This window comes from Esox lucius, chromosome 6 (genome assembly GCF_011004845.1).
Source record: "Esox lucius isolate fEsoLuc1 chromosome 6, fEsoLuc1.pri, whole genome shotgun sequence".
Lineage (NCBI taxonomy): Eukaryota > Metazoa > Chordata > Actinopteri > Esociformes > Esocidae > Esox > Esox lucius.
In genome coordinates, this window is record NC_047574.1 from 7,444,517 (window position 1) to 7,466,104 (window position 21,588).

A 21,588-nucleotide genomic window follows, 5' to 3' on the forward strand; every position below is an offset into this window, starting at 1 on the left:
TTGTATGAGTCACCATCCCACAAGTAGGATTTATACATTCCAGGTCTGGAACCTTGCCAATAATCTCAAAGTGCGCGAACGTTTCATGCATGTTTGTCCCGGAAGTAATATAGTTGATTCACATTGGACGTTGGTATTTGGTCTGTGTGCCATGACTGTGTCTGTTTTAAACGTTTACGGTTTCTGTTCCGCAGGAAAAGTCCTGCAAAAACACAGACGACTAAATTAAGATACAGCATTTGCATGCAATATGGTAGAGGTTGTCACTACACAATTCAAAGCTTCTAGATGCTGTTTCAAACAACAATAACATCAAGGACCAAGTAAGAAGTAGGGTCCCATTCCCTTTAGGACAGCAAATCCTTTTTGGAATGGTGTGTATTTCACATCCCATGGTGGGATATTGCACCATTGTTCAAGTACAAATGTCTTCAGTTCTTGGAGGGCTGAAGGAGGACAAAAGCTACTTAGCACTCCACATTCAAGAACTTCCCATAAAGTTTAAATGATCCTTTATCACATCTGATGACTGCGGAGAACATCATCCGGGAGTTCATCAAAGCAGTATGTCCGAGGGAAATATCATCCGGAAATAAGGAAAAGCTGTTGGCACCGCAGGGCGCACCTGGTCTTGTAAAATAGCTGTTATATGACCATCAGAGCAATCCCTGCACCCAGTGGCTGCCCACAACATGGCTGCCCACACTGAGTAACGGTCCTGTTAAATGCCTGCCTGTCCCTGTCGGCCAGCTTTGACTTGACCACTGTTCTCCTCTTCTGATGCATTAGTCCATGTTTGGCATATGCTTTGTCATGGCCTCTGAGACAATTCCCCTCCAGACATTGAATCATTCTGCTGATTTTGTGAATCTGGATGAATATCTGTCCTCTTTGGAACACTGCCAGTGGCCTCATGTTGCTTTGGAAACTCAAAAATCAAAGTGTTAATTGTCAGACCTCTCTAATTAGCTGACACATTGTGCTGCGAATTGGCAATCAACCTAATGTGGCCTCTGCAGCTGTGTTTGTAACTGTGATTCAGTTACTTCAAAATAACAGTCCTTTTCAATGTACAGTAGTGTGGCCATTTTGTTCTGTATACTAGTTGTCTTCAATGAGACAGTCATGAAGCTCCTCCTTCCTAAGCTTTGACATGTTTACCTGGTCCTGTAACTCCTCCTCCGTGGGCTCTTTGACCTCTGGGGCGGGAGTGTGGGTGGGGCTGTGGCTCCGGATGTCATTCTGGAGGCCATAAACAGACTGGGTGGACAGCCCAATCAGATGTGAGAGGAGAGGAGAGGAGAGGAAGGGATGGGTATGGATTAAAAACAAAGGCTAAGGTCTGACATTTACTCCTTTTCAGCTTTTAAAACTAAACGTCTATTTTTCTGTCACCCTCTTTATTAAGAACATTTCCTGTGCCATAAGTAGTACCATAGATATTAAGTAGATTAACCATGCCATAAGTAGTACTGTAGATATTAAGTAGATTAACTATGCCATAAGTAGTACTGTAGATATTAAGTAGATTAACCATGCCATAAGTAGTACTGTAGATATTAAGTAGATTAACCATGCCATAAGTAGTACTGTAGATATTAAGTAGATTAACCATGCCATAAGTAGTACTGTAGATATTAAATAGATTAACCATGCCATAAGTAGTACTGTAGATATTAAGTAGATTAACTATGCCATAAGTAGTACTGTAGACATTAAGTAGATTAACCATGCCATAAGTAGTACAGTAAATATTAAGGTTAACCGTGCCATAAGTAGTAATGTAGATATTAAGTAGATTAACTATGCCATATGTAGTACTGTATATATTAAGTAGATTAACCATGCCATAAGTAGTACTGCAGATATGAAAGTATATTTCACATGCCATAAGTAGTACTGTAGACATTAAAGTACATTTCCCGTGTGATACCTTTCTTGTTTTATGAGGCTGCTTCATCCTGGAGGACTTCTTGATGTCAGCTTCTGTTGTGTTCACACACCCTGGCTGTTGGGATGAACAGGAACAAACAAGAACACACAACAAGGACAAGTTTACATCAGTCTGATGGCAGCACTGGGATGCCACAGTCAAATCTGCCAATGGAGTTGGATTGCATTCAAACCAGCTACTGCCTCTGATAATTAATTCAATTCTCACCACAGACTACTGACTGTACACCACAGGAATTTAGGATTTGGATTTAGGCCACACTGTGAGGCTACATTTACAGCAGAAACCCAGTTCAGATATTTATCTCCAAATATCTCTGACCACTGGTGTTCTGACAAGTTCCATCTGATTTCAGAACTGACCTGATGGGCAAAAAAACTATTAGTGGAAAATGCCGAGGCTTTCAGAGGAGGATGTCCTCAACAGACAATGACTTAAAAAGTTAAAAAAAGAAGGTATGTCATGGATTTAAAGCCCCACTTCACCCCCCCATACTCCCCCACTTCACCCCCCCATACTCCCCCGATTCACCCCCCCATACTCCCCCGATTCACCCCCCTCTCTCCCTTGCCCTCCGGTCCCTCAAACCCTGAAGAACCATCCCTCTGGGTCGAGGGAGGAACAACCTTGTGTTGTAAGACAGATTAGACCAAGGGAGACATCCACCATATAGACATCCACCATAGACAACCACCATATAGACATCCACCATATAGACATCCACCATATAGACATCCACCATATAGACATCCACCATATAGACAACCACCATATAGACATCCACCATAGACATCCACCATATAGACAACCACCATATAGACATCCACCATAGACATCCACCATATAGACATCCACCATAAACATCCACCATATAGACATCCACCATAGACAACCACCATAAACATCCACCATATAGACATCCACCATAGACAACCACCATATAGACAACCACCATATAGACATCCATCATATAGACAACCACCATATAGACATCCACCATAGACAACCACTATATAGACAACCACCATATAGACAACCACCATATAGACATCCACCATAGACAACCACCATAGACATCCACCAAATAGACAACCACCATAGACATCCACCAAATAGACATCCACCATAGACATCGACCATATAGAAATCCACCATATAGACATCCACCATATAGACGACCACCATATAGACATCCACCATATAGACATCCACCATATAGACACCCACCATATAAACAACCACAATAGACATCCCCCATATAGACAACCACCATATAGACAACCACCATAGACATCCACCATATAGACATCCACCATATAGACAACCACCATATAGACATCCAACATATAGACATCCACCATATAGACAACCACCATAGACATCCACCATATAGACAACCACCAAAGACATCCACCATATAGACAACCACCATAGACATCCACCATATAAACAACCACCATAGACATCCACCATATAGACAACCACCATAGACATCCACCATATAGACAACCACCATAGACATCCACCATAGACATCCACCATATAGACATCCACCATAGACATCCACCATATAGACATCCACAATAGATATCTACCATATAGACATCCAACATATAGACATCCACCATATAGACAACCACCATAGACATCCACCATATAGACAACCACCATAGACATCCACCATATAAACAACCACCATAGACATCCACCATATAGACAACCACCATAGACATCCACCATATAGATAACCACCATAGACATCCACCATATAGACAACCACCATAGACATCCACCATAGACATCCACCATATAGACATCCACAATAGATATCTACCATATAGACATCCACGATATAGACATCCAACATATAGACATCCACCATATAGACATCCACCATATAGACATCCACCATATAGACAACCACCATAGACATCCACCATATAGACATCCACCATATAGACATCCACCATATAGACATCCACCATATAGACATCCACCATATAGACATCCCTTGGATATGCCTCAACAACCCAGTACAATAACTTCAAGTGAGGATAAAACTCCTGTCCTGGAGAATGATGTTGTCACACAGATTTTTTGCTGCAAATTTTTTTTTGCATTACACCGAAACAGGAGTGAAATCAATGCTCCCATTCAAATGAAATACATATGTGAAACGTATGTGAAATGAATATGAACATTTTACATTTAAATCATATAGTGTATTCCCATATACTTTTAGAGATGCACGTGAAATATTTATGCATAGAAAAATGCATAGAAAACGAATCATTGAAATATTTTACAATATATTATACATAAAATAAATCCAATGCTTCCAAAAAAAAACACATTTTAAATGTAATGTTTTTCTCCAACCTGTGGTTTACCAGACTGCCTTGTTCTCCAACCTGTGGTTCACCAGACTGCCTTGTTCTCCAACCAGTGGTTCACCAGTCTGCCTTGTTCTCCAACCTGTGGTTCACCAGACTGCCTTGTTCTCCAACCTGTGGTTCACCAGACTGCCTTGTTCTCCAGGTGGATATTAATCTCTACTAGATACCAGAGCTACCTGCCAGTTACAAGCTGTAGCAAATCCCACACACACAATTACTTCTGCTAAGCATTCTTTAGGGTGTTTCTTTTATGTTTATGTGTGTATGGGGTAGGGGGTGGCGGTGGGGGTCTGTGTGCGTATGCCATCTCTACCATCCATTGTATGTGAGTCATCTTTGCTTTGATTCCAACCTCTGAGAATGAGAGCACCTGTCATCAAAGCCCTAACTCTGAGACATCTGATCAGTGCCTGGGACACACACACACACACAGTCAAGTGCTACAGCCGATGGAAAGTTAGATGAAACACTGGTATCAATCCTGTGCTGTGCCACAAATTACATGAAAGAAAGACAAATCTACAAACACGCTCATTTAAGAGAAACACACACAGCCGCGCGCTGGCTGAAGTCAGATTTATTTCCACATGTCAGGGGGTCTATTGTGGTGCCATTCTGCAGAGCCAACTGGGTATATTAAGGAGATCTAGTGAGGCACAAATACACTACATGAATAGTGTATGGAAGTACCCACACCAGAGAGCAGAACAGTGCCTGCAGCACTGCAAACCTTCGTCAGGTTCAAAAACAGCTTTTCCCTGGAACCTGAAACAGTAGAACAGACGGCAGATGACCTCTCCTGCTAAACACAGTGTACAGCTCCTCCTTCTGTAACTAAACACAGCGTACAACTCCTCCCTCTGTATCTAAACACAGTGTACAGCCCCTCCCTCTGTACCTAAACACAGTGTACAGCCCCTCCCTCTGTAACTAAACACAGCATACAGATCCTCCCTCTGTACCTAAACACAGTGTACAGCCCCTCCCTCTGTACCTAAACACAGTGTACAGCCCCTCCCTCTGTAACTAAACACAGGATACAGATCCTCCCTCTGTACCTAAACACAGCGTACAGATCTTCCCTCTCTCCCTAAACAGAGCATAAAGCTCCTCCCTCTCTATCTAAACACAGCATACAGCTCCTCCCTCTCTATCTAAACACGGCATACAGCTCCTCCCTCTCTCCCTAAACACGGCATACAGCTCCTCCCTCTCTACCTCAACACAGCCTACAGCTCCTCCCTCTCTACCTCAACACAGCCTACAGTAAAGCCAGAGATACCGAAACGAAGCAAACCCTCCTGAACAGAAGAAAACAAAGTTGGTATCTCCCTCTAACACAAAACATGGTGAAGCCAGAAGAACCTGAAGAAAATGTTGATCATTATTACTTTCCACTTCATTAATTTTGAAGTAATTCATAACTCATCTTGCTCTATTTCGTTCTCTGCGGCTATCAGAAAGGAAAACTTTTAATATATAACCATCCACAGAAATTATTACATCATTAATGATTCATGATTTTGAAGTAAACAGTTACTTATAAACTAAACTCCAAGGACTCCTCCTGGGCAAATTGATTAAATTATAACTTGATGAATGTTTCTATGATCCCTGCCATTTTCTTCACGTTTCTGAATTACTTTAGCTTGATATTAAATCTGCCTTGCCCATTTTGCAGCATTATACCACATCTAGCAGTGAAAGAAGTGATCTAAGGTGATCTAAGGTGATCTAAGGTGGTTAAACTCTGATCACTACTGTAGGTATGGTCAGTAAAACTACTCTTCCTGTAATTTCAATGCAATATCCCACACAAACAAACATATACCATTGACTGCTACACCCACAGACACCACCCAACTGCAACAGCCCCAGGGGGAGATCCTTGGACAACACTGGAGCAGACTGCTAATTTATAAACAACCTCTGCAGAACATCATAAATAATAATTACTCACTGTAATCTGCACAGTATATCTGTCCTATACACTAACATTCAAAGGTTTGAGGTCACTTGGAAATGTTCTTGTTTTCAAAAGAAATTTTCGGTCCATTAAAATAACATCAGATTGATCAGAAATACAGTGTAGGCAATGTTAATGTTGTAAAGGACTATTGTAGCAGGAAAAGGCAGATTTTTCACAGTAGAGTGCAAACTGTCTCTAACCAGAATAGAAAGAGGAATGGGCGACCCTTGTGCACAACTGGGTAAGAGGACAAATACATTGGAATGTCTAGATTGACAGACACCTCACAGGTCCTCAACTGGCAGGTTCATTCAATAGCACATAACACCAGTCTCAATGTCAACAGTGAATTGGCGACTCTGGGATGCTGGCCTTCTTGGCAGAGATGCAAAGAAAAAGCCATACATCAGACTGGCCAGGAAAAAGAAAAGATTAAGATGGGCAAAAGAACACAGACACTGGGCAGAGGAAGACTGGAAAAAAGTTTCATGGACAAACAAATCTAAGTTTCAGGTGCACATTTGTGAGACGCAGATCAAATGAAAAGACGCGGGAGGAGTGCTTTATGCAATCTGTAAAGCATGGTGGAGGCAATGTGATGGTCTGGGGGTGCTTTGGTGATGGTAAATTGGAAGATTTGTACTGTGTAATAGCGATCTTGAAGAAGGAAGGTTATCAACTTCCTTTTCCAATACCATCCAATACCCTGTAAACAGCGCTTGATTGGAACCAATTTCCTCCTACAACAGGACAATGATCTAAAGCACAGCTCCAAACTATGCAAGAACTATGGAGGGAAGAAACAGTGAGTTAGTATTTAGTATTCTGTTTGTAATGGAGTGGCCAGAACAGTGACCAGATCTCAACCTTATTGAGCTGTTGTGGGAGCAACTGGAACATATAGGTATAAGAATTTAAAAAAGATATATTAACTAGAAAGCCAAAAGTCGGCATGGCTGTCACTGCTGCTAATGGAGGATTCTTTGATGAAAAGGCCCCAAACTTTTGAACGGTAGAATATAACCCAGGATAAACTGTGGTTTACAGCCCCGTAGAGTTGTAGTCTACAATCTAACAGACTCTTGATCAGTTTAATTCCCCAAAATCTTAAAATCAGCACATCTCCCCCTATGAAGTGTGGAGATCCTTCTGATGTGAATAAATATTGTCCTATCCTCAAGCTCTCTACTCCAACCACTCACTGATGCCCTAGTAAACTCCGTGCTGAATAAATTCCTACTTGAAAGAACGTCTTGAGTGGTTCACAGTATGGCTTTAGGTCAGGGCACAGCAACATAAACCGCAGTGATGGCAGTGGGAATTTACACCGTAAAGCACTTTGCGCTGAAGACAAATTGTACTGGAATGTCTGTTGATTTATCAAAGGCCCTTCATTTAGTTGACCACAGGTTCTGGCCAGCCAGACTCAGTAACATTAGTCTCAGTGAATGTGATGTTCACAAAGTCTCCCGTCGGCAGAACACAATGCGTCTTTTCTGAGAATCACAAAATCGAGCTCCCTTGAGATTAGAGGTGTGCCCGAGGGATACATTTTTTGGCCTACAATTTCATGAATGACCTACACAATGGGATGCCACCAGCCTAATGCCGCTTCTGTGGTTCATGCTGTTGAAGACCTCCAGACAGCCGTTCAGACCCCCAATCATTGTTGACGCACAACCACTGAATTCATGACCTTTATCAGAGCTCGCTCTCTACCCCAAAGAAAGGAAGCACTTTTATATCTGGAAGCAAATCCAATGAAATAACAGCATACGCTCAGACAAGTTGTCCATCAAGGTTGGATAATTCATACGGATAATCTTCTAATGAAACCTCAACTGAAATTGAGTTTTTGTCTTCCTGTTGGAAGCAAAAAAAGAAGTTTGTTCAAGCCAATTTTCTATAGTAAATTAAGGTGAGTTGTACATGCACATAAGACTCTGTTTATCATTCATCCATATTCTTTGTTGCAGATGTTAAGTCACACCATGTAACTGTGCAAATTGTTTTACTTTGGTACCGGCCATAAGTATTCAAGCAATGACACCAGTTTTGGGCCATTACTGGCTTCAGTCTTGTCTTGTCGGTGGGTGAAATAAATGTACACTCAACAGGATTCAGGCTGGATGATTCACATGGCCAGTCAAGAGCATTCCACTACTTGACCCGAAGAAAAGCAACTGGTTTCTTTAGCAGTGTGTTACGGATTCATTGGTCAGCTCCAAGGTGACCAGCCGTCCAATGGGTGTTGAGACATTTGGTTGTACCTGAGCAGACCAGATGTTTCTGTACACTTCAGAATTCATCCACCTGTTGTCGTCAGCAGTTACATCAACACTGAGGAAAAGTGAGACAGTTCCAGTGGCAGCCTTACATGCCCAAAACATGACACACCCTCCATTTTATGTTGGTATGCCAGTTCCCTTTTTTTCTCCACACTTCCTGCCTGCCATCTGTCCACAATACATATTTGCAGAACACTGGACGTTTTTTGGCTATCCTGTCTTTGAGGCTAGCTGTTGCTACTGCGCTTTCCAGTATTTATGCAGAGAGCATGTTCTACTAGCAGGATGTGTATGCAGAGAGCATGTTCTACTAGCAGGGTGTGTATGCAGAGAGCATGTTCTACTAGCAGGGTGTGTATGCAGAGAGCATGTTCTACTAGCAGGGTGTGTATGCAGAGAGCATGTTCAACAAGCAGGCTGTGTATGCAGAGAGCATGTTCTACTAGCAAGGTGTGTATGCAGAGAGCATGTTCTACTAGCAGGGTGTGTATGCAGAGAGCATGTTCTACTAGCAGGGTGTGTATGCAGAGAGCATGTTCTACTAGCAGGGTTTGTATGCATAGAGCATGTTCTACTAGCAGGGTTTGTATGCAGAGAGCATGTTCTACTAGCAAGGTGTGTATGCAGAGAGCATGTTCTACTAGCAGGGTGTGTATGCAGAGAGCATGTTCTACTAGCAGGGTTTGTATGCAGAGAGCATGTTCTACTAGCAGGGTTTGTATGCAGAGAGCATGTTCAACTAGCAGCGTGTGTATGCAGAGAGCATGTTCAACAAGCAGGGTGTGTATGCAGAGAGCATGTTCTACTAGCAGGGTGTGTATGCAGAGAGCATGTTCTACTAGCAGGGTGTGTATGCAGAGAGCATGTTCTACTAGCAAGGTGTGTATGCAGAGAGCAAGACAGTACGAGTCCTGTCCTGATCCGTGACTCTGAAGGATCACTATAATGATTCACCTCTCTCTGAAGCCTTAATCCAGACATAACAGCCATAATTCAGACTTAACTCAGCCACTGTTCATTAGTATTGAATAGACAGTGGCGCTTTCTGTAAGGTTTTGAGTGTTAGGGTTTAATGCAGTTTTTTATTGTCGTTGCTTTTGCCAGAAGACCTAATGTAAAAACACGTTGAGATCCATAAATGTTTGTATGTGATCATGTTCCTTGCGTATATCAATACATTGTTTAAGAGATGGAGGGGGGTTGAGTTGAGTTTGGATCAATACTTAGTCTCATACAATATGCATGCTTAAAATATGGCACATGCAGCATCTTGACTTGTTAATAACACAGACACCATAACACAAACCTACACAGCTCACACATTGTGTGCGTGTGTGTGTGTGTGTCAGTGTGTGTTTTGTGTGTGTGTATGAGATAGAGAGAGAGACACCCCTGATCACACCATAGCCACCACAGTGCTTCCCAGTTGTTTCCTTGGCCTCATCACGCTACTAAACACGAAAGCTACCATTTTCTCCACTAAACCTTCTATCTTCTACAGGTTAAACACTAAACCTTCTTTCTGCTACAGATAAAACGCTAAACCTACTATCTTCTACAGAATAAACACTAAACCTAATATTTTTCCAAATTAAACACTAAACCTACTCTCTCCTACAGGTTAAACACTAAACCTACTGTCTTCCACAGATAAAACATCAACCTACTATCTTCTACAGGCTAAACACTAAACCTACTATAATCTACAGGAAAACACTAAACCAACTATCTTCTACAGGCTAAACACTAAACCTACCATCTTCTACAGGAAAACACTAAACTTACTATATTCTACAGGTTAAAAAATAAACCTACTATCTTCTACAGGTTAAACAATAGACATTATCTTATACAAATGATCAGTAGACCTGGTCTACAGGTTAAAAAGAAGACCTGCTGTCTCCTACAGGTAGTATATTTGGTCTATGGGTTTTATAAGGAGATGATGTTCTTACCACAGGTCTGTGCACATCCCAGAAAGCTCTCTCTTGACTGTCCAGGATCTTCCTCTCAATTTTATCTCTTTTCTTGTCAACTCTGTGGAGAGATGTGAAAATAGTGTTAGCTCGAGGCTTCACCTTTTTTACACTCCTGATCTCCTCCTTCCTTCCTCATTTACTATTTTCCTTATCCTATTCTTTCTCTTCCTCCTCCTCTCTCTTCTTTGTCCATATCTGAGCAAAATAAAAGAGCTACCTTTAGGCAGTTTTAGTGAAAGGGGGGTTATTTTAGCGGTCAGCCTGCATTGACATAATTTCAACACAACACGAGCTATGAACCCCAACTAGCACTCTGAATCCTATAGTGCAGAGGTGTCAAACCGGTTCCACGGAGGGCCGAGTGTCTGCAGGTTTTCGCTCTCACCTTGTACTTGATTGATTCATTAGGTCACTAATTGGTTCGTTTCTACCCTCACCTGGTTGTGTAGGTCTGAACTGGGAACCAATTTATAGGAAAAACCCAAAACCTGCAGACACTCGGCCCTCTGTGGAACCGGTTTGACACCCCTGCTATAGTGCATTGCTCATGACCAGGACCATAGGGCACTATGTGGGGAATAGGATGCCATTTGAGATGCACACATTGGAGGAGTTACTTACTTTGCTTGTGCTTCAGCTTGCATAAATATAAACTCCCATTTCCTGGCAAAGGCTCTCTGTAGTCTGGCTAAGCTCTCCTGAAACACAGAATTAAGATGATCGTTTCAAGGGGCATCACCAAAACTAACTGAGTAATAAATGTAAAATACAAGGAATGATGATGCTTGATATCTAAAAGTCAGAAATAGGTTACATTTTAACACATTATATTTTTTTTAATTTACGACAAATAATAAATTGAGTTCAGAGAGTTAGTTGAATAGTGAATCACCTGTCCTGTCAATAACTACCTGTTTTACCTGTTCTATCTAGACCTGTATCACCTGTTCAGTCTAGACCTACCTGTATCACCTGTTCAGTCTAGATCTACCTGTTTATCACCTGTCCTGTCTAGACCAACATGTATTACCTGTTCTGTCTAGACCTACCTGTATCACCTGTTCTGTCTAGACCTACCTGTTTATCACCTGTCCTGTCTAGACCTACCTGTATCACCTGTTCTGTCTAGACCTACCTGTATCACCTGTTCTGTCTAGACCTACCTGTATCACCTGTCATGTCTAGACCTACCTGTATCACCTGTCATGTCTAGACCTACCTGTATCACTAATATGAGTGTTGACTTTTAAAAGTTGCCTTTGTCTCAATGCATCTAATTTGTAAAAATATCAACTGAACACAATGCTGTTTTCTCTAGACCTTTCTTCTATTCATTCCAATAAATGTTTTGTGTGTGTGGAGCAAAGCAAGAAGTGATGCATTCTTGAAGATTTGAAAATCCATTGAGCCCATTTCAGCCATTACCAGGGATCATCTGGCAGGTAAGTAAAGACAGTTAGGTGGTCGTTAATGGAAAATAAAAATAAAAAAACGGTACAAGCAAGAATGGGAAACAACAAAGTAAAAAGTCAAACCAGAGAGATTAAATTGGATTTTACACCCCTCAGACAAAAGAAATACCTTGGCTTACAAGGAGAGATGTTTGAGTGGGCGGGGCTTGCGCTTAGCTATTCAGTTGGAGTAACTAATACAGAATTCACCTCTGAGCGTTATAATGTGCTTTGGAACTGAATTGTCTGTCATATTATGATCTCTCTGTGTACGTACAAAAAAGAAACGGAAAATCCCTCTGGGTAAGACCGTCTGCCAAACGACAACATTTTAAATGTAAATGGATTTAATATAATACATTACTTTATTGGTTTCAAAACTCAAAGCGAGAGAAGGTGACAGGTTGATTGTTCTAATCTAATACACATGAAGCAGAATTGTAATACATTGAATTACATGGAAGGACAAAGGAGGAGTGGTGAGGAGAGGGGGAGGGAGAGGGGGAGGGGGGGAGGGAGAGGTGGGAGGGGGGGGGGTGGGAGGATCACTTTGAAAAAAGCAATCTAAAAGGGTTCTTTGGCTGTCCGCATATGACTAATTTTGTGTCCGACGCAGAACCATTATGGGAACCATGCTCAACCCTCTTTGGAAAAGGTTATTTTTATGTATTGATTGGTGATGGGCATGTTAAGGGACACACTACAGAGTATAGAGTGCGTTATAGCCTTGGTAAAGTTCCCAGTCACCTCCCAATATTGCTGTAATGATTGTAACCTGCACAATTAAGTGAATAGCCCAAATTTACCCTGCCTATTGCTTTGTATTGGAGCCCAGCACTGTCGGAAATTGTGCAGAGGTTTCATATTCACATTTGTAAACAAAAGGCAGGTCAGACCACTTCATTTTTATTACTGAGCTGGGGGAGGGGGGGGGTCTCTTTGATGGCGCCTATTGGCTGCACCTAACCTGCCATTTAGAGTTCAGGGAAAAGCCTTGGTGACTAAGACTGACGCAAATAATGTCCAACCGTTTAACCCCGAAAGATCAGGTCCTCCAAATGCAGCTAACATTTATCTCACTGTGTGTCTGCCCAAGGAGGGAGGGGAGTCAGAACCCAGAGTAGACTTCAGAGCCTGATTCAGATGTGGGGGTGCCCACCGTTATAACTGCTTTACCTTTGAATGCTTCATCCTTTCACTACAGTAACTGGAGGAGACACTTCACAAACAGCGGGCCGTTCTTCAGTGTTCCCATCACTAAAGGGTTTGGTGCAGCATTATGTAAAACGCTGATCCCAAGGTAACCATCTTCTGCGGGGAAAACAGCCACGGAATTGTCCTGTAAAGTGGCCAGGACGTTGTGTCATGGTCAACCTGGAGGTTTTGTCTAGTTTCTGGTCGTTTCTAAGGTTGTCCACACCATTATAAGTAAAGTAATTCAATGGTATAAGTGCTTAGGTAAAGTGCTACAAATCAAAGTGCTGCTGTTCGAAATCTTTCATTCATGACAGGATTCATACATCGCTGCAGGAGGTGAACACAGAGACACATCTCCATGCTGCTGGTATGACTGAACTAACCCTGATGGGCCCTGCCATGGGCTTTGTTGGGTCCGGAACGGACTGTCTATTTTAAAGTGTTTTCTAGATGTGTTTGGACTCGTGTTTGATTTTCTATATATGGCTGACTGGTTTCATGTTAAATTTTAACTAGATGGGTTGTAGATTCAAGTTTCCAGGTTTTAGATTCAAATATTTGGTTTGGGCAGATCAAAGAGGAAGCGAGACGGTGGGGTTCCTATATTTAGATTCAAGAGTTTTATGACTATTGTTATTGTTCCGCTACGTCAAGGTGAAGTGATTCTAATTACATTAGCGGGGATGGCGGAACGCCTCGGAGTTGATTAAATCAACCTATTTACAATGAAGATGCTCTTTGATAAATGGCACTGCTGTTAGTTAACTGTAACAGCATTCAGATTGATCCTTGGAACAATTCTTTAATATAACCGTGGTAAAAAGACGCTTTCTTACAGACACATGGTCAGACTGTAGATCCATGACACACAGTCATAATTACACTTGAGTGGTATGGATGGCTTTAATATACTCATGTCCTCATCCTTTTGCTCCAGCGAGGGGCACCCTTCGCCTGCAGTTTACCAATCAGCGGTGGAGTGTGAAGTGGCGTGTCAAACAGTGGCACTGCATTCACTCATGTTGAGTCTAAGGAGGTCACAGGGAGGCACGGCGGTTCGGACTGCCAAGCAGGCCCTGACGAGGCCCTGACGAGGCCCTGACGAGGACCTGGCGAGGCCCTGACGAGGACCTGACGAGGCCCTGACGAGGCCCTGACGAGGACCTGACGAGGACCGGGGGTGGGTGATTGGCTGACCCAGCCGTCGACAGTACCGCTGTTCGCGTCACGGCCTCATCCCGGCGAGACCCCCGGCCCGAGCCGTTAATGAACAGGCGGTTGAACAGCTGCCTTAGTCTGGTCATGCTCCGACTTCACAGGTGTTACACCTCCAAAGCTGTGGTTTTATGTGGACAGGGAGCAGGGTCCTTTGAGGCCCCCCCCCCCCCGGCGTCACCACCTGACTCTGAAAACACAAGGGTCCGTGACAGGAACTGGATGCCCCCGGGGTCAAGTGCTCCGCCTCCACGTGGATGGAATGAGGAGCGGTGGGGGCGGCTGTAGCCCTGACTGACACCTCTCTCATGGGCCTGGACGCCTGGGAACACCTGCCTCAGCGTGGAAGCGGAGGGCCAATTTCGGGAGGGCCAGCCGAGACACTACCGACACTATCTGTCGACGTCGCCACGCCCTGACGCGGCGAACCCACTGTGGGACGGGGGAGAAGGAGTGTCTTGTAGTCGGGAGGCGGGGGGGGGAGAGGGTGGGTGGGGGGGTGGGGTGGGGGTGACATACCGCCTCGTAATCCGCCAGCTCCAGACGGGCTTTGTTTTGCATTGTTCTTTTGCAGAGGTAAACAGCTAGAAAAGGGGCACAGAGAAAGAAACTGTCAGGAAAAACTAGTCAGAAATGCTCAGTAAGATAAGGAAACGGTCGGTCAGAAACAGTCGGGTAAAAACACTTCATATTGTAGTCACTTTGCAGATGCTTTACAACAACAGCATTGAGTGGATGTGTGGCCCAAGGAGGTCAGGTGGTCTTATTTCAATACTCCTACCGCTCTTTGAGCGAAAACTCTCCTCAGCCTTTTACTACTTTCCTGTCTAATAAGCATAAAATACCTACTGTATCATTTTTAGGAATGAGTATGGATGTGTTTGCACAGACCCACAAGCCATTAAGACTCAAAATCTTGATGAATTCAGATTGAAGCGGCTGAAGGTCTCAACGGAAGGCCCTGGAGATGGGAGAAGGGTCAGTGACTTAATGTGGTTCAAGTGCCTGAGGTCTGGATGCGTTGGAAATGCACTCCTGACCTACCAGCCCCCACGTCGCTCCATCCAGCCCTATTGGGAGTAGGGAGCAGATGCTTTAAGGCACTCATTGGTTGGAAGTTGGAGATGAGGCAATGTATCCACATTAATTAAAAAACGGATGGGGGCCCTCTTGACTGTTCAACAGTAAGGTGTAAAGAGCAGCATTCAGCTCAGAGGGTTCCTTATTTAGCGCGTGGCGCTGTTTCAAACACTTGATTTCATCCAGGAGTTCGATAATCCGTTCCTTTGTGATATTATGTTGCTTGAAAAGATCTATATATAAATACTTCCTCCGATTCGACCAAGAGCGTGTATCACATGTTGCACATTTCATAGTTTTTCCACAAGCACAAGAATCCCCACGGACTCAAAGGGGTTTTCTGTGCCTGTCAATGTATTTCCATTAATAGGAGAATCCTGACCCATCACAAGGGAGATTTTAGTATTCATCCTTCGAAGTAGCTAGTTTGCAGCTTTTAGTTATTCAGGCATGATGTCTCTCTACCTCCTTGACATTTGCCAATTTGACATTTGTTAGTTTCATGGTTCTAGAAGAGTCAATTGTGTGGTTCTAGAATGTTCAGTTGTTTGGTCCTAGAATGGTCAGTTTCACAGTTCTATGATGGGCAGCTACATTACAATAACTGAGATTTCCATGCAGCTTGCACCAAGCATCTGGAACTATGGAGATTATGGTGATTTTATTAAAATAAAATTATGGGTTTTAAAAAAAAAAAAAATACTAAACTGATAAATAATAACAGATAAGAAATAAAGACCATATTTTTTACAATAACAAAGAATGGAAACCATATACTGGTGACAAAAACAGAAACTAGAAAGATATTCCATCTGAAAAACATTTACACTGGGGCAGTGTCACCTTCACTGACCAGAGGGATTTAATCAAAGAATTGCCCCAAGGGAGCAAGATTGTGGAGATGCCTACCAAAGAACAACTTCCTGAATAAATAATAACATTTACATTTGAGAAATGTATCAGACGCTGTTATCCATAGCGACTTCCAGTTAGCACACTCATCATGTTTGATGCAGATGTCCAGATTATTTGTTCCCATCTGCTTTATATCAAAATGGTAAACCAATCTGTGGCCGTCGTCATGATGGCAGTGACATGGTTATTTACAACATGCCCTTTAGCTCCTTCGGTGGAGTACCTTACAATGACCGTGGGACCTTTATTTCAACGTGGTCCAACATGGTCCATTAACGTTGTGCTGTTAAAGTCATGTGATGAAATCCCTATGACCTCATTGGTGCAGTCCTACACGGTTCCAAACAACTGCTATGCAATCCTGTCCGAGCTTTTCAGTAACTTGCAGGTTACTGAAAAGCTGGCTAGAAACGGTATATGTTTGTTGAAATAGCAAAGGACCACATTTCTATCAATATTTCTAACATAAAATTGTGAGGTGCCATTGACCAGGTCACCACTGTTAAAGAGCATGAACTCAAATTAGCCATTCTTAAACTCTTCACCATTATCCTCAGTTCTGGCATCATCTCCATTATTTGTACTGGTCTGGTGGTAAAGCATGTTGGGACTTAAGGTTATTGGTTCTAATCTTGGACCTGTCGAGAAGTAAAATGTGTAATAATAACAATCAGTCATTGTGTCTGTGAGCTAGCAGTTTACTCTAATTGATATTGCTAATTAGACAGTCTACTGGAATGACTGAAATGAACCGTAACCAAGGTCTGATCACCCTGAAGCCACAAAAAGGCGACAAATTTGACCGCAATAATTTATTTATGATCCTGCAAGATTCTGTGTGACCAGAAACATCTGGAAAATCCTTTGCAGTATCAATAACAGCAGGCTCTATTGTTCACTTAGTATAAACACTATCCTGAGGCATTACAAAACTGCAAACATGACCCTTCTAGGCCTATAACAATAACCATTCAAAAACCTTAAGCCTGACCATTCTAAAACCATAAAACTGACCATTTAAGAACCATTGAGACTTTTGAATAAAGTAACAGACAAAAAAAGCTGCCAATGAGCTGTATTCCAACAGTTAGCTGTTGCTTCTACATCCAGGAATGCCTGTGTCAGAGTACATCAGTGAATCTCAAGAAATAAACAGATGTAAATGAGAACTGATGTTTTGCTGTCTCTAGATAGGAAACAGACGGAGAGACATTGGGTTTATTGGGCTCCTGGTGGTATACCAGGCTGATGCATATCAATATTGTTCAGCTGCTTTTGTTTTCAGAGAAATCCATGATTTGTTCCTGACAGAACAGTCATCTGTCTGGCTCCAGGAAGCAGCTACCATCTGGAGGAAAGACTGGGCCCAACTTTTGAAAAGTTAACCCATCTATGTGAATTAATCATATAGTACCAAGGCAGTATGTGCATAGAAGTTGAGTGAATAGAGCACGGGTCCCCGTCCAGGTCAATCATTCATCTGTTCTATTTGACCTATTTCTATACTTGTGAAAAACTGGGCCCCAGGAGATCTGAGCGGCTGAATGGGCTGCCGAGTGTCCCTCCGCGGGCACAGTAGAGTAGAACAGAGCAAAGAGTAGTCTGGATTTACTGAACTGGACGGTGATTAAATATGGTGTGTTTTTGTGTGTGTGTGTGTGTGTGTGTGTGTGTGTGTGTGTGTGTGTGTGTGTGAGACGAGGGGCTGATCTAGGTCATAGACTGTAGACGGCTGTAGTCACCATAGTCTGTGTTTTCAGGCTCCCAACAGTTAGACGGCCAGAAATATGGAGTCTGGAAAAGAGAGGGAATAAGAGAGGGAATAAGAAGCAATAAGATATGGAGGGATACATACATAGATAAGTGGAGGGAAGGGGGAGAGGGACAAAAAGTGAGGCAAGTGAGAGAGGTGGCGACAACAGGGGAAAGGATAAAGCGAGGGGAAGACATGGATGGAGGGAGAAAGGGAGACGTAAAAAAGAGAGATGAGGGATGGAGAGAAATGTAGATAGACGCCAAAGGAGTGGAAGAAACAGAAAGAAAAAGGGGACAGAGATGGTGGGAGGAAAACACATAGAAAGGCAGATCAAGCACGATGTTAAACCGAAACACACCATTTACAGACACATCTGGCTAGAGATGATTGGCACACAGTGTCATTTATAGGATTGGTCCAAAAACCCTTCCCCTTGAAATAATCAATAGTTCCAAATTAGAGATAGCCAGTGATTAAACTGATGATGTCCTCGGTCAATCCCAAATTACATTTTTAGAACGAGCGCAGGACTCCACTGAAAACGTTCCATAAGATAACAAGTAGCTACAGAATGACTGATTGAGTCTTTAAAGCGGTATTCAGTGGTTGAAACAACAAATCAAACTCCCAGCCCCTTTCTGTAGAAAGCTGACTGACAGAACAGGTGCAAGGACTGATCATACAGAGCTTCAAATGTATAGCTGGAACCATGTTTTGAGGTGGCAGAGTTTACATTTTCTTTTAAAACTTTTTGAAATACATGCTGATATTTTGGGTTCTGATGGGATACAAGAATTAAACAATGCACCTCTGACCATTATAGTGTGCCCCCGAATCCCTGCCCTGTGTGGTGAAGGCGAGCAAAGAAGGCGAGCAAAAATGTCATTGTCGTTTATCAGCTTGAACAACAGTCTTATACTCAAAACATTATATCGTGAGTCAGTTCCGTGGGAATTGGGACTCATTGGGACCCATCTCTCCTTTTGCCATTATAAAACACAGGTACACCTGGCCAGAGGGGGAGGACACATCTGACAATCAGTTAGGAGCAATACCAAGGGACACAGAGAATGGCTGCCGTCTTTCTGTTTGATGTTACAATACAATGAGAAACACCTGGTAAGATTACCGTGACATGCCTTCTAAAGATAAAGGATAGGAGAATCTAAATTATACATTTTCCAAATTTTCTTTTGATAATGAACCAGTGTTATCTTGGTAAGTTATCCCGGCCTGCCTTTTGACGGTTTATTTACTGCATTTTGTTAAAAAAAAAAAATCGGCTGCAGCCTTTTTTGTGCCCACCAGTGTTCGTTTGAACACTTCAAGATAAAAGGGTTAGGGTTTGAATCATTTCCACCAGTCCCATGAGAAGGTAGGAGGGCATTACAGTGAACCATTCATAATAGAAATCTAACCTTTAATTAAGGTGGCATTTTAAAATTGTAATCTGTATCACGACTCACGACAATTGACACCCACAGAAATTATTATTAACCAAATCTAAGTGAAGTAATTTCCTATAGACATGTATTTTTTATTTTTTTTCATCTGAGTCATTGGGAACTATTAAGTGGTCACTTCCTGTTTCATAGAGGTATAATTAACGGGTATGGTCAGAGAACACACAAATTAAAGGAGAAACAAGAAAAAGCACCCAGGCAAGCGGAGTTTGGCCAGCCGATGATTTGTAAAAGGCTTACTGGTATCTACTAACTTACTACTTGGAATAGTCAACAAGAAACCAGGCAAGCCTAGTTCAGCCGGCCCGCAATAAAATGCATTCATCGTGGCTGCCCTCTCGATAATCGAACCCAGGTCACCCACGTGAAAGGCATTGTGATTAACCACTACGCCACTGAACAGCACACATGCTGGACATTAGTATAGCCTCTTCGCATTATATTATTTTCACTCATTAACATCACGCCAAGTTTGAATATTTTGTTTGACACCATTAACTTGCGTTAAACTGAGTAACATTTCTTGTTAAGTTTACCTCCAACACAAATAGTATCTATGAACTGTATGACTTTTGCCACGGGCCATTTTAAAAGCTAATAAGCAAGTAATATGTCGCTAGACACCATTATATTGTGTTAAACTGAGTAACATTTCTTATTAGGTTAACCTCCACCACAAATAGCATCTATGAACTTTATGTTTTTTGCCACTGGCTGTTTTAACAGCTTATTAGCCATTCATGAATGACATTGACACAATAAATACTGTATTAATATAGGTGCCGATAGTGAAAGGACGAGAGAATCATGTAGCCAGCGAAGTGTTTGTCTATCCACTTTTGCCTCTGGCTGTTTTAACAGGTAATTATCCATTTGTGAATGACATAGATACAGTATCTATCAATATAGGGGACTATAACTAGTGATGGCCTTTCGAGGCTTCATTCGTGTTATTTTAGCAGCAGGATATTATGCAGCACTCAAATTTTCTTTATCACAATAAAAGCCATAATTGAAATGTATAAGGCAATATAGTTAACCATCTAGTCTGTGAAAAAGAACAGACAAGAATAACATTGGAACGGACATTAAACATAAAATGTATAGACTAGATTGTTTACTATATTAACTTATATAGTTCAATGATGGCTTTTATTTTTTTAAAGAAAATCTGAGTTAGCACTACTAGCATGATATCCTGCTACTAGAAGAACAGTAATGAAGCCTCGAATGGCCACCACTAACGAAAACTGAAATTTTTGTCAAGTGAAAAGACGAGAGAATCGTGAAGCCAATCGTGAAGTGTTTGTCTTTCCTGAACAAATCCTAATATCCACCAGAACCGTTTTATTTTAGGCTTCCTATTACGTAGCTATGTAAAACAGTAGCCAGCGAAGTTTTTTCTGTCCTGAACCTCAGGCATAATGCGTTTTGACTGTTATGGGAGGCGAACGCAGGACCTTTTGTCCCGGAGCCTGCGTCTCTAACCACTACGCTATTTAACAAGGGGTAGTCAGTCACTCAGTCAGTCAGAGACATTCGCTCGTCTTAGCCAGCGTCTTAGCCAGCTCCAGCAAAAAGCATGCATGGATGGTTTTATTTTAGGCCCACGACAACATAGCTACTGAAGGTTGTAGTCAACAAAGTTTTCGTCTATCCTGAACAAATCCTAATGCATAATTTGTTAGAACTTTGGCAAGGCTTGAACACCGATCCGCTACATGGCAGTCCGCGTCACTAACCACCACGCTACTTAACAAAGGGTAGACAGTGTGTCAGTCACTCACTCAGTAAGAGACATTCGCTCTTCTTGGCCGGCTCTGCTACGAGGTCCGGCAAAAAAGGTTTTTCAACATAAATTAGGCAGTGGCTCTAAAGTAAAAGTTAGCACCATGCCTCCAAATATCCATCTTCACTATTAAGAC

General features: G+C 42.3%; 1 protein-coding gene across 3 annotated transcripts in view; it reads right to left on the reverse strand.

Annotated features, from left to right (window-relative positions):
• Positions 1-21,588, reverse strand: part of rgs7b (regulator of G protein signaling 7b) — a 110,374-nt gene that overhangs the window by 14,249 nt on the left and 74,537 nt on the right. For all 3 annotated transcript variants that reach the window (XM_020047221.3, XM_029120564.2, XM_029120565.2), the window contains 6 exons: positions 18,187-18,238; positions 14,969-15,033; positions 11,208-11,284; positions 10,563-10,644; positions 1,934-2,008; positions 1,162-1,260 (listed from right to left, as the gene is read on the reverse strand). In XM_020047221.3, coding sequence (XP_019902780.2) covers positions 1,162-1,260; positions 1,934-2,008; positions 10,563-10,644; positions 11,208-11,284; positions 14,969-15,033; positions 18,187-18,238 — 450 coding nt within the window. The remainder of the gene's footprint in view (positions 1-1,161; positions 1,261-1,933; positions 2,009-10,562; positions 10,645-11,207; positions 11,285-14,968; positions 15,034-18,186; positions 18,239-21,588) is intronic.